General features: G+C 39.8%; 1 protein-coding gene across 4 annotated transcripts in view; it reads left to right on the top strand.

Moving 5' to 3' along the window:
* TfAP-2 (transcription factor AP-2) overlaps positions 1-14382 on the top strand; it is a 133333-nt gene that overhangs the window by 97246 nt on the left and 21705 nt on the right. For 2 of the 4 annotated variants that reach the window (XM_089231413.1, XM_089231410.1), the window contains exons 3-5: positions 4013-4076; positions 10028-10072; positions 10233-10449. In XM_089231413.1, coding sequence (XP_089087539.1) covers positions 4013-4076; positions 10028-10072; positions 10233-10449 — 326 coding nt within the window. Of the gene's footprint in view, positions 1-4012; positions 4077-10027; positions 10073-10229; positions 10450-14382 lie in introns of all 4 variants that reach the window. The other 2 variants (XM_089231412.1, XM_089231409.1) reach the window with 1 other exon arrangement.

Here is a 14382-nt window from a genome sequence, read left to right as displayed (position 1 = left end):
GTTCAACTGAATTTATCATTTGCTCTAAAAGCCATAGTTCCCCAAACTTTTTGTCCCATCGCCATCGGCCAACCCAAACTCAAGCCATAGTAGTCAACTCAACCATAGGATCCTACACTAAACCCAAACTTCTACTGCCCCCTAGACAAGGCCTCGGCACCTTATGACCCGGTGGTCACCGAGTGACCCATTTCATAATTTCAATTGACCCACTTGAGTTACGTATAATTATATATTCGGGTACATACTTTATATACAGGGTGATCAGCGAATAAGCCCTAATTTCAAAATTAAATATCTCTACAACAAAGATCAATAGAATTATGCGGTAAACGGTACGTTTATTAGCAAAACTGTAAGAATGTTGTACAGAAATTTCGAAAATTAAGGGTTTTTTTTAATTTTTTTAAATTTAAAAAAAAAACAAACAAAACTGGAGATTTTGGGGTTCCGAAAATCCTCATTTGTGTGAAGAGAAACCACTGCATTCGCCTAAAGTTACTGCATGGGCTGCGGTATGCGCCATGTGTACTGACAAATTGTTCCAAAATTGTACCTGAAACGTCTTCTTAATACACACAGTTTTGTTGATTTTGACCCGCAGCCAAAAAAGTTTGCCGACCCCCTGCGCTAGACCATCGCCCCACCCAGAGGGCGATACTCTCACCTTGGGAAACACCGATCTAATCGCATAGACTTATAGACGTGAGCAATCACACTTCCCAAAAGCTTTATAAATAAGGTCGATAACGGAACGGATCCCTGTGCTAGAGTTCAGTGAACCCTCTCTCGTGGGGGTCTATGCTATAGGGTCTACAGCAATGTTTCCCAAAGTGGGCAATATCGCCCCCGGTGGGTGATGGAATGTTCCAGGGGGCGATAGAAGTTACTGTTTTAACATAGGATTCTATAGGTCACTTGAGTAGGGGGCAATGAGAGAAAAAAATTCTGAAGAACGGGTAGCCAAGGACTCCAGGACTTCTGAAAAGGGTCGAACGAATCCACTTATAGCCAGGATTTCTTGAGCTTCGTGGGTCCTGACCCAAACTTTATTCGTAGGGGCTTCCGAGATGGGTAGTACAAATCCGCTTAAGCCAGTAGTTCTTGAACTTCCTAGATTCTTTTATTTGGGTTTCCTACAAGGATCTACAAGGCTCGAGTTATGGGGGTCACGTCCCAAACTTGATTCGTATTGTCCTCCTAGATTAGCCATATGAATCCACTTACAGCCTGCTAAAATGTACTTATTGCGTCATTGATTTCACTAATTTTCGAAGAACAAACAGTGCTATGGGTCGCAAACCTGATCTTGTTGATTTTGAGCCACGGCAGAAAAAGGGTAAAAGCCCTGGACTACAGGTTCTATTCCACAAGGCCGAAAAAAAAATGGGGCACCACAGAATAAGTGAATCTTTAGTTCCCCCGTATACAGGGCGGGTGTCCCATAAGTGTTGATGCGCCCTTTATCTCATCAACCGTCCATCGTAGAGGCATGATTCCAATTTAAAAAATGCTCAAAAAACGTTAAAAAATTATCCTGTATCAGTTTTGAGAATGAAAATACAGGGCGTCCTAAAATCTAAATTTTTATACGGTTCCCTTGTTTTCCAACTTCCAATTATAAAGTTTTTGCCCTGTATTTTCTGAGGCCAACAGAAAAAATTCCATGTTTATAAGTGCAATATTCGCTAAGATATTTTTTAATTCAAAAATCGGAGAAAAATTATGAAAGAACAGCAAAAAGTAATCATCACTCACTTCACTTCTGAGATATAGATGGCAGCACTGAAAAATCATATACAACACTAGATACGCACTCAGACTGTTAGGTACACGCACTTACACTTCCGGCACAACTCACTAGGTAGTAAATTGCCTATGGCAATAGACCTGAGTTGTACTCGGTTTAAAAGAAAAAAGAAAACGAAAGCAAAAAGTAATTTATATGCTGTCCTTTCCTAACTTTTCTCCGATTTTTGAATTTGAATATCTCAGCTAATATAGCACTTATAGCAATTTGGATTTTTTTGGCATCAATGCAGATAGGTCAACAACTTTCTAATTCGAAGTTAGAACGCAGAGGGACCGTATAAAAATTTAGATTTTTTTTTATTTTGTTACAAACTGTATTTTAACCCACAAAACAGGATAATTTTTGAACGCCTTTTGAGCATTTTTTTAGAATTGGAACCTCTACGTCAGACGGTTGATGAGTCGCATTAGAGCATTTGCAGGACCCCATGTATACCTTGAAGTAACTGCTCATATACAGTAGACTTTCGATAATTTGGCCGTGTGCTAGTCCGGCCCGTCTAGTGTCTAATCTGGCGTTTATAGGCGGGTTTTCTTCGAGCATAGAAGAGGACAATGTCACTATACTCAGATGTTAATATTATTTAATTGGGCTTTTCAATTAACTCCCAGTAATCAGCGATGTCGATAATCTGGCACACCCTGGTCTGGGAGTGTGTGTGTACACCTAACATTCTGAGCTCGTATCTGGTGTTTTTGATTTTTCAGTTCCCATTCATCTATATTTCAAATTGTGAGTGAAATGTAATGATTGAATATTTGTACAGTTCTTTGTACTGAATAATTCTGTGGCGTTTGGTCAGAACATGATATCTCCAAAAAATGTCTTTTTGATGTAGTAGTAGGTCTTGTTAATTATAACTAATTAAAAGTGAGATAAATGCACAAATACGTGCGTACGGCTAAACAACATTCTGATGTATGGTATTTTCATTTGCATTTGGGTGTATGATTTATTTCTGATTTTTAAATGACAATGAAAATGCTATATATCAAAAATATGATTTTGGAGTTATGTTCTGACCCAACACCACAGAATTGATGCCTCCTTCAGACCAACCGTGGCCCCACGGGCGGAAATACGGGATGAATTCGGCTGATCTAATGCATATATATAAATGAATTGACATCATCATCATCGTGGCCCCCAGCAATAATGACCTTGCCCCCCCCAGACTTCCAAGTCTATCTCCACCTATGCGTGGCCCCCGCTCTCTCCTCCGAATATTTGATACCCGAAACCGACCATGACCCCTGCTCTGTCCCCCATAGGGGATATAAGATGGTCACCCAAAAATATTTGGTACCGTATTTGCACTTCGAAGCGCTAGTCGAATGGGTTCTGCTGATTCTGAAATTGATCACGCTTCTTCCCGATATTATTTCTCTTCCACCAAATTTGTAATTTTTCCGGTGTTGAAAACAGTTAAAAAAAGTTTCCAACACTCTCTAGATTCTTCAGCAAAAACAACTGTAAATTGAGCTTAAATAACCAAACCAGAAATTATTCAAGCCTTTATTATGGTGACCATACGTAGCGTATTTTCTGAGACCGATTTTATTTCGCAGTATTCGGCAAACGAGAGTTGAGCATCAATGAAATGTTCCATGTTTTTTTTTGGTCACGCTAGCCATTATTTTGAAATTAGTTGAATTTATATATATTCTATTAATATTGTTAAAATGTGATGTGAAAGAAAATATTTAGTATATTATATTCGAGATCCAATGATTTCGAAGGAGACTTGACTGAAGATCGGTATAGAGCCGCTGAGAAATTCAATGGAATGTGCTTGCGTTTTGCCTCAGTTGTTCGATTTTTCTATTTTTCAAGATCTATGCAGAAAGTTCAAAATTAGGACATCACCAATCCCTTTTGCGAAGGTCAGCACGAATTCAAAAACAGAATCCGTCACCAAATGTGTACTGATTCTGTTTTCAGATTTTATATATATTAATAAGATTTAATTGACTGAAAAGTCTGACAGACATAGGGCCAACATGTGGAATACTAGAGACAGTACCAACAGAACTTTTAAATATCGTACCACGTAAATGATGGAAAGGATTTCACACATTTTTCATTCAAATATCAATGAATTTCGAGTTTTTTTAATCGATAATTATTTTATGAATTATAGTTTATTATGTGTATTTATTATATTTTCCCTTATTTTCGGCGTGTTTGGTAAATTTGCAGGGGAGCAATCTCGAAGATGCAAATGGCCTTTTCACTAGTGATCACAATAGCGTCATACGAAAAGGTAATTCAATATGGTTTTCATGAATTTAATGAATTAATATGAATCAAATGATATTTTCATTAGCGAAACCTCGATGTAACGATATTCTGTGGACCAAGAAAAAAATGTCGTTGTTGATGGATTATCGTTCTATCGAGACATTATGAACACGAGTCATCAAATATACGCCGCTGTTGGCATCTTTTCTGAATCAGCGTTGTTAGTGCCACCAAAAAAATGCGCTTTTGAGTATTTATTTAGAATTCTGTTGAACGAATTGCCCTTGTGAAGAGGTTTATCTCAATACACTTTGATGCATCACAAAATAAGCAGCGATACCGAACATCGGTGATCAAGAGGTTATCGTTATTATAATTCTTTAACTAACGTTATCGTTATATCTAACGTTATCGTTATATAGCGTTCTTTCGACGTCCTCGAAAGAACTGAAATATGTGATGAGTTTAAAAAATATATTGAAGGATATTTCGAGCAAAACATTAAGAAAAAAGATATCGTTGCATGGTTTCAAACCCTCCTTAAAAGATATCGCTGTGGAGAGGTTTAGTACGTTAGAGGACTTTTAGAGGTTAGTAGTAAATTCATCACTGGTCTCATTTTTGTCGCACCACTGTCATTTTCTGCCCGTAGAGCTAATTAGACCGGGACTTGCAATTTATTGTCGATTCCGAATGGCACCCTTTTCTTTGTACACACCGAGAGGTTGGTGCGCTAAACCCTTGATGTGAGACTCCCTGCGGTAGCAATTTTTTTCTGTGGTTGTGTCGCAGTTTCTGTTGTACCCCTGTGTCAGGAAAGTTTCTGACAGGACGAACCGGGTATCGAAATCGCGACACCTCTAAACATCCTTTGGTACTTTAGGCGAGTATCTTTTCGACCTGGGCTACCGCGCCTCTTGTCGTAGTAAAGGGATATCGTTGTATCGAGAGGAGTTTAACATTAGACTATAGGTGATTCCTAACAAGATTTGAAAAGTATTGTTGCGTAGAGGGATTTATCTCTCTCGTTATCGAGTATCGCAACCCCTGAAAAAGTAAGCAGGGTATTTCACGAATAGTGTTTCTGAAACCAAAATATAAATGTGTGTCAGATTTGGAAGAAAAAAAAAAAAAATATATATATATATATGTATGTATGTTACTGCCAAGCCCGACGTTAGCCTCTTCGCGAACTGGCCGGCCCAATTAATCCGGCCAATGTCCGAAATTCGGGCTTTCGACGGGATTTAACTCGCTCCTATATGTCGATCTTTATATATGGATTACTAAGATATCGATATTCCGATTCCTTTGATTGTTGGGGTTTCCATAGCTAACCATAATTATTATGGCTCACTATGGCTATTATCAATGGTCATAATTATCGCAAAAAATTAGGTTAACGGGGTGATGATCCCGAATCGTAGAGATTGATATAGGGAAATATAGAGGCCGGCCACACACACAAAAAGCACCCTTCGAAAGCATGAAGTTCGGACACTGGCCTGGTCAACTGGGCTGGCTGGTTCGTGAAATAGCCAACTTCAGGCTTTGACAGTAACATATATACAGCATGCATAAGTAACAGGACGTATGGTATTTTACTAGTGAACCGTTGATCCTAGAGGCGGAATACTTCTTATTAGAAAAAGTATCCAAATAATGTATAGAACCCAGATAAAAACAGTGTTAAATAAAGGTAAACCGTTTTACACACATTTAACGCTTTTTTTCCTCCAACTTTGCTTCGTTTTTTAAATTTGAATATCTCAGTGAATATTGCACTTAGAATGGATTTTTTTTTTTTTGATGACATCAGAAGAGATGATGCAACAACTTTGAAATTGGGTTCTTGAGCACAGAGTGTCCGTATAAAAAGTTAACATTTTTATTTGAATAACTGTACATCTCCTTGCAACATGAATGACATATGTATACTAAACGTTATTTGGATACTTTTTCTAATTGGAAGTTATGCCACTAGCATCAACGATTCACCAGTAAAATACCATGCGCTTTGTTACCTATGAACCCTGTATATCGATGAGAAAAGAGCGAAATTGAGTTGTGATATTTTTATTCCCGTAAAATCGGAGAAAATATGAAAAAATTTTATGCGACACGCGGCAATCGTAGAAATCCCAATTAAAACTGTGCGAACCTTCCTCTATTATTTCTCATTGTTATACTAATGCAAATTGACTCCCGAACATTTGTAAAAAAATTACTGATGATATTGAGACATCGCGCTGATTAAAATCTATGATTTTCGCCAATCGAAATCACAAAGTGTCGAAAATAACAAATTTTTATTTGTTGCAATATCGTGACCTAATCCTTATTCAATTGCTTTTTTTTAAATTGCTGATATACAGCTGATCCCACTTATAACGTTTTTCAAAAAATAGTCATGAAAAACGTTTTAAGTGTCAAAACGCTATAAACGGGAAATCTCGATGAGTATTAGTAAGAATTCGGACCACGAAAATAAGTCGTATTAAGCGGGAAAACGTTCTTGGTGGGAACGGGATCGACTTTATGTTTTTAATACACTGCTGGCCACCCAAATTGCAACACCAAGAAAGACAAGAGATATCGCAACAATATTTATTTTGTAGATAACATGTTGACCAAGCATCAAATGATTAAATTTATAGACTTCTGTGAAGTGTGGTTCCTGCCAAAATCAGTAGCCAGAGTAGCCACCATTGTTGGAGATCACCGCTGCCACACGCCTCGGCATTGATTCAAAGAGACTTTGGATGTGTTCTTGGGGTACAGCAGACTAAGCAGCTTCCACGCGTTGCCAAAGTTGATCTGGTGTGGCAGCTGGGGATGTAATCTGGGTCAATCGTTGAGCAACCATGGACCACATGTTTTCTATCGGCGAAAGATCCGGAGAGCGAGCTGGCCAGGGAAGCAATTCAATCTGGCGATTGACGAAGAACCTTTGGACAATGCGTGCCAGGTGTGGTCGCGCATTATCCTGTTGGAATATGGCTGTGGGCAAGCCCTGAAGGTAAGGAAGGACAACTGGCTCCAACACCTCGGAGATGTAGCGCTGGCTTTTTAAAGTACCGGCAATGCGTACTAGAGGAGTGCGAGAGTGATATCAAATACCGCCCCATACCATAATACCCGGTGCAGGACCAGTGTGGCGGTGCATAACGCAGCTGTTCAGCATCCTCTCTCCACGGTGTCTCCAGACTCGAATCCGACCATCGTGGTGTTGCAGACAGAAGCGTGACTCGTCAGTAAAGACAATTTCATTCCATTGTGCCGTCCACATCCTTCTTTCATCGCACCATTGGCGGCGGAGACGTCTGTGGTTCTGCGTCAAGGGTAGACGAAGCAATGGACGTCTTGCGGACAGACCACTCTGCTGTAAACGGCGTCGAATGGTACGCGCAGACACTGGATGATGCGGTACAGACTGAATGTGCTGTGCTATGGTTCGTGATGTGGCTGAGCGATCCGTCACTGCCATACGCACAATACGCCTGTCATCACGTGAAGTGGTGCACTGAGGTGGATGCGATCGAACACGTCGGTCCATCGTACCCTCCTGCATCCAAAGATCACATATCCGCGTTACAGTTGTTTGGTTTCGTCCAACACGACTACCGATTTCCCTGAAATATAATCCACAATCTCGGTAAGCCACTATCCTTCCTCTGTCGAACTCGGATACTTGATCAAAAGATGATCGCTGTTTTCTACGAGACATAATTGATCGTTTTTTTGAAAAAACCACAAGAAAAACACAATTTCCGTACTTCAAATCGTCGAAATCCCCAAGCCTTAAATAGCGCTTTGAAGTGGCGCCACAGGCGCGCGTGATGTGCGTCTGCGCTGAAATTCTAATCATTTGCATATCTCACCTCCGCTAATGCATGTTGTAAATTTCATATTATTTGCATGCTTCCTTCAGGGTGTTGCATTTACGGTGGCCAGCAGTGTATTTTAAAATCTACCGTAGAACTTACTCTCGGGGACTCCTCAGGAAATTATACTCAGCCGTATAAATGATGCCGGAGTATACTGTGCAGTGTTCGGCAATGCGCATCAAAATTCAATTTTACTCCCACAATATATCGTAGCAAGGGTCCGAGCAACCCCAGGATTGCCTCAGCCATCCAAAATATCATATAAAAGTCAACGTGAGAATCTCGCGCGATAGAAGTGAAACTTAAAGGTTAGACACATGACTAAATTCATCTCAATTAAATTCCTTCTGCCTGAAATTTGACCCACTTCATCTAATTGATCCCTTAAACCCCAAGACACCACCCACCCAGTAGAATTCTAACGAGTTTGGCGTCATGTGGAATCATAATTGAACCCGCTGTGTAAATCTCATCATGTGTGGCAGATTTGTTCACTAAAAATTTCTTCCGATAATCGGTGTTGAGTCTAAATCAAGAGGAGTTGGGGTGGGGGGGGGAGCTTTACTACAGCAGTGAAGAGCAAGAAGAAAAAATGAAGCGCTCTGGATGTATTCTGTGTTATGACAGCGCAGCCAATTAGGAGCTGGCACTGTGACGTCACAAAACTTGCGCTCGCTAGTGAAATATACTTTCCTGTTACAAGTGGGTACGGCGTCACGGGGAGTAGGGAAAGGTAATAAACTGCCTTTTTCCGACACAAACAGTCCAAACCCCACTCAACTTTATTTTCTTACACGGCCGAATGTATATTGATAACCCCCCCCCCCTCCTTCCACCACAACCCATCTGCTTCTCGGAACTTCATCATACAATCTGTTATTCTACGGAACGGGTTTTGAAGAAAAGAAAACTTTTATGATGGATTTTCTTTCCCCTCACAAAAGCTCACTTTCCTGGCTAAAGAAGTTTCTCTTCAAAAAGCTCAGGCTGAGCACCCACAGGTCTCAGGCAATTCGACGTCACTGTCCTGAACATCGTAGTAAATTTCGTGCTAATAGATTGCTCAGTTCCGTATGAGATTTCAGAGTTGCTAATGAAGGCCCACAAAGAAACAATAAAGGTTCCAGAAACAATCTTGACACAATAACCAGATCGAAAGATGGTTCAAAAAATTCTCTCAGGTTGGAAGAAACTTGACGGTCAGCCCAGTGCTGCCTCAACAGCACCATGTCATTTCAGAGTCATTTTCTGGCTTTTAGTCCTCAGCTGGAATTACCAGCCCACCAATTCAATTTCCGTAAGTTATTCCCGAAAATTATACCATCACACCTTATCATCATAGAGCACCCCCTCCCAGACTTTATCTGGGCGTACAAACGTATTAAGACCTGGGGTCTTCGACTCATGACCGGCGGGCCACATGTGGCGCTCGTATAGTTTTGCAGTGGCCCGCCGACGAAAAAGCTTACATAGTTACAGAATTCACAGAAATGCTGAAAAAACAAATCAATGAAGAAATGAAAACGGGACAAGGATAAAGCAGATACACGCGATCGTGACAATTTTGGATTTCGAAAGGCCGGATTGACGCTTGGTGATTGGCGAATTTTGTGTTTTCTCCCCAAAAATTAAATATTTTGTTTTTTGTGATTTGACGGTATGGCGACAAGTTACACAACGCTTATGAAGCAACAGCAGTTTTTTTTTTCCGATAAATTCTTTGGAAATAATTTTCCCCCCTAAATGTAGGGATTTCTTACAGTCACGGATGAAATTCGGGGGATATAAGAATTTTTCGGAATTCCGGGAGATAGAGTAGAAATTCGGGAACCTCCCGGAAAATCCGGGAGAAGGACTTGGCAGCAATGCACATACAGCGTTTTCCCGTTTAGTACAACTTATTTTCACTGTCCCTTCTATTACTAATTATGATCAAGATTTCCTGTTTAAAGCGTTTTCCCGCTTATAAAGTTTTTTTTCTTTAAAAAAATACTATAAGAGTGGGATCCACTGTTTTCAAGCGACTGAGCCTAATAATTTACAAAAAGTTGCCCATAGAATAATTACCTTTTTTTCATTATTTAAGCCGCTGAATGGAACTACGGCAGGATGTGGGAAACTCAATGTCGTGGTAAGTGGCGCCTTCGTGTAAATTCCATGAGTGAAATTCGAAACATTTTTAATTTCTATGGATTTCATGAATTAGACGAACTTTTTACAAAACAATTGAATATTTATAAATGAAATTCTATAATTTGATATAATTTTTTTTATTTTCTATCTTCGAGAAGGCCTCAAGCCCCGTAGCAATAACAACACAGACAATCATCACAAGGAGATGGTCATCACGGGCGTAACGTCTCCGACCGACGTCTTTTGCTCGGTTCCCGGCCGGCTGTCCTTGCTCAGCTCCACGTCCAAGTACAAAGTGACCGTCGGTGAAGTCCAGCGGAGGTTATCGCCGCCGGAATGCTTGAACGCTTCACTGCTGGGCGGTGTCTTAAGGCGGTTGGTGGTGATATTTAATTGTATTTCGTACACTAATCAATCAATTAATCATGTCCATTTGCAACTGAATTTTCAGTCGAGCCCACTTATGACGAAATCTGATGTTTCGAAGTATAAGTATCAGTTATGGTGAATTGTTTTCCGTCCCAGAGTGAACCTACCTAAAATAATGTTAAAAATATCACCTATTTGCCGTACTAATTAACTAATTTAACTAATTGCCATACTTATGGACTGCTACAACGAAGTTTTAGCGAGAATCGAATTTTTTTTCATAGGATTACGTTTTACAAAATCACGAATTCCCTTTCTGAAACTAAGTTCAAATGTGAAGTGCAGTAGACTCTGAACTATCCGGTCTAACGTGGCGGAACCAAGGGCCGGACATCAGAAAAACTGGAGAGGCCAGGGTTCTACACTCTTTTTACCTCCACCCATTTTTTACCATCAAAAACACTATTTTTACACCAAGATGTGGAGTCATATAAGATGTAGAGTTTCTTGGAATAATTTTTAGGATTTTTTCGTTGATCTTGTTCACACTGTCAATTTTCAATGCCAGAATCGCTCTCTCACAAAGCCACTCATGGTTTCGGTGATTTCGTTGAATGTTTGGGAAGACTTTGTCTGCAAGTTCTGGAACTGAATTTAACAACTGGCAAAATCCATTTGGGAACGTAATCAGTCCAGTGCTTAGGTCTACGGGAATTCTTCCATTGTCAAGTTTGATCAACTGATGTAAAAATGATAGCAGTGCTGAGTAATTTTGCAGTTGAAACTCTTATGTTGGTGGATAATAATATTTTTTTTAACTTCGTGTCAGAGTGTTAATGATTTGAGGCAAGCATTCAGTTCATCAGCTGGCGTTGAACATTTTTATTCCCTGTTTTGTCGGCGTAGTTGTTGTCCTCTGATGTTAGCGACGTCATGCGTCCAGTTTGTGCAGCGAATATTATTCAAACGCTTTTAAGCATTTTTTAAATTGAAACTATACCTTTACGATGGGCGGTTGATGAGATAAAGGCCGCATTAGCATTTACAGGACACCCTGTATATAGGCCAGAAAAAGTATCCATCGCTTCCCGGGTTTTCTTCAATTATTGGGAGGATTGGAAAAGTGACAAACCATTATAAAGGCATAAACTGTTATAATGGCAGCATTAAACATGTGACAAACCATCGTAAAGACATATACACGTCTGAAACGCATTGTTGGGAACCACGGTAACCAAAATAAACGTTCCGAAAGTGATTGTTCAGGCCCCAAAACCATTGTTGCCCGACAGTTTTTCGCCCATTTCGGGTATTTGCCCAGCTCTGACGAACTTTTGAAGTAGCCTACGTTTCATTCCCGGTCCTGTTTGGTACATATGCAAACTCTGGCGACGGTCGGTCTAAAACTGTAGATTTGTACAAAGAACTGACATACATACTTTTACATTTATATTTACATACTTTCACATTTATATTTACATACTTTCACATTTATATTTACATACTTTCACATTTATATTTACATACTTTCACATTTATATTTACATACTTTCACATTTATATTTACATACTTTCACATTTATATTTACATACTTTCACATTTATATTTACATACTTTCACATTTATATTTACATACTTTCACATTTATATTTACATACTTTCACATTTATATATATATATATTTACATACTTTTACATTTATATACCTTCACATATACGGGGTGATTATAAAAAAACTATCCCGACATATGGGCCCCTAACTATCATACCATTCACAGAAACTGAATGAAATTTTGGCATAAGGTATTTTGATGTATGCGCTCAAGAATGATATGGAAAACAACAGTGTCACTCTAACAGTTACGGTTACAGTGAGAAAATTTCGAAAATATCAAATGGGAACACTTTTGTTTTTTGTATTGGAATGCGATCTCCATACTGAAAAACACTAAATAGCGTTGGAATGGCACCTGCAGCACGAAAATCCCCGGAGCTAGGCAAGGAAAAAGTAAAAAGGACTTTGCCGTGCACCAGAGCATTAATGTTCGTTTCATTCGTCACACCGTTTCTTCGGCTGAGATCCCAGCCTGATTAGTCCTCCACAAGGTCATGTGGAAAATTTGTGAAACACAATAAAATGCTTTATTTTATGCTGCTTCTCTGTCCTTATTGGTTGTCCTCACTTTTAGCTTATCTACCGCCGGTGATTTTCATGCTACAGTTGCCGTTCGAACGCTATTTAGGGTTTTTCACAATGGAGATCACATTCCAATACAAAAAACTTGGTGTTGCCATTTGATATTTTCGAAATTTCTCACTGTAACCGTAACTGTTAGAGTGACACTGTTGTTTTCCATATCATTCTTGAGCGCATACATCAAAATACCTTATGCCAAAATTTCATTCAGTTTCTGTGAATGGTATGATAGTTAGGGGCCCATATGTCGGGATCGTTTTTTTATAATCACCCTGTATATTATATACATTAAGATTTATTTTAACTAGGCCGGATAGTCGAGAATCTGCTTTACTATTTATAGAATGGCTACGGATGTGTTCTGTCAGCGCTATAGCTAGATGATGGCGATCTCTGGCTGTAGATAGCGCTCTGGTCAACACCTTCTAAAGCAGAAGCTGTGCTTTAGAAGGTGTTGCTCTGGTTCTGTTACTTCCCAGAATCACTCAAACAAAGAGGGATCCACATATCCCAGTTTCGTTTCTGGCAGAGTTTCTTCGCGAACCCCAGAACTATCGAAATGTCTGTAAATGTTTGATAGACCAGTGTTTCTCAACCGCCGGGCCGCGGCCCGGTACTGGGCCGTGACATCATTCATACGGGGCCGCGAGTGATCTGCCGTTTCCTTTTCCCCCATTCATGTTCCGTTAATCATGTGTTTGACCGGGCCTTCCACTTATAAAAATCAATGAAACCGGGCCGCGGGCTTCCAAAGGTTGAGAACCTGTGTGATAGACCACTTACATTAGTATTTCCAAACCTATTTTAAGCCATGCCCACTAAAAGCGTCTATGAAATCCTGATGTCCCACATCCCCCATCTTTTGTTCCGTATCCTTAAATTTTGCTACCCAGCGCTTTGCCCCCCCCCTCCCCGTAGTTCTGTCTCTTCCCCCCCCCCATTAATTTACTTTTTAAATAACAAGAATAACAACTCTTATTCACGTTCAAGGAGAAAGAAAGGTCATTTATTTAGTCAAAAAACGGTGGTTCTCAACCAGCGGTCCTGGAATAGACGAGGTGAGGTCTGTGAGCTTGAATGAGAAAAAACAATTATTTTATTGTTTTTATATACAAAATATTATTTAATAAATTGGGTATATGCCCTTCATTTTTCTTCTTTTTATTGGCACGGGGGGGGGGTGTCTGTGCACTGCATATTACTAGAAAGGGGGGGGTGGTTCTGAGATGTTCCTTAAAATTATTTCTGAAGAAAAAAAAAACAATAGAAAAACTCATTCTCAAATTACCCCCCTAAAAACTTGAATTGTCCCCCTTGTGAGGTGTGGGCCCCACGTTGGGAAACGCCGACTTACAGCCATGGTTCTTAGAATTTTGCGTCTGCCTCGGCTCTCTCGTTTGCGTCAACGTTTACTCGTTAGTCCCTATATTATTCAGAAGAACCATTTCAAAGTACTGAACAGGTACACGTCAGTATCGATAGCCCATCTCTGATAAAGGTTGGTGACGCACACTTTGAGAACCACTGACTTGCAGTACACGGATTCTAATATTTTACTCAAACCTACGCGAGTATCGTCAATATTTATGGCATTAAATACGTGAATAATTTTATTTAGAATTTTTTATTAGATTTTCAAGCACGTCCAAGAGAGGACCACCTGTCTTATCTTTACGGTCCAAAGGTTGAGAAACGCTGTTTTGAGAGTAGATTCGTGTCATTAAACTCGAGTATTTACCGT

Source organism: Pholcus phalangioides, unplaced genomic scaffold (assembly GCF_987345545.1).
Source record: "Pholcus phalangioides strain wild (caught in Gottingen) unplaced genomic scaffold, Ppha-v1.0 ptg000004l_1, whole genome shotgun sequence".
NCBI lineage: Eukaryota > Metazoa > Arthropoda > Arachnida > Araneae > Pholcidae > Pholcus > Pholcus phalangioides.
This window is presented reverse-complemented; position numbering and strand designations above follow the sequence as displayed.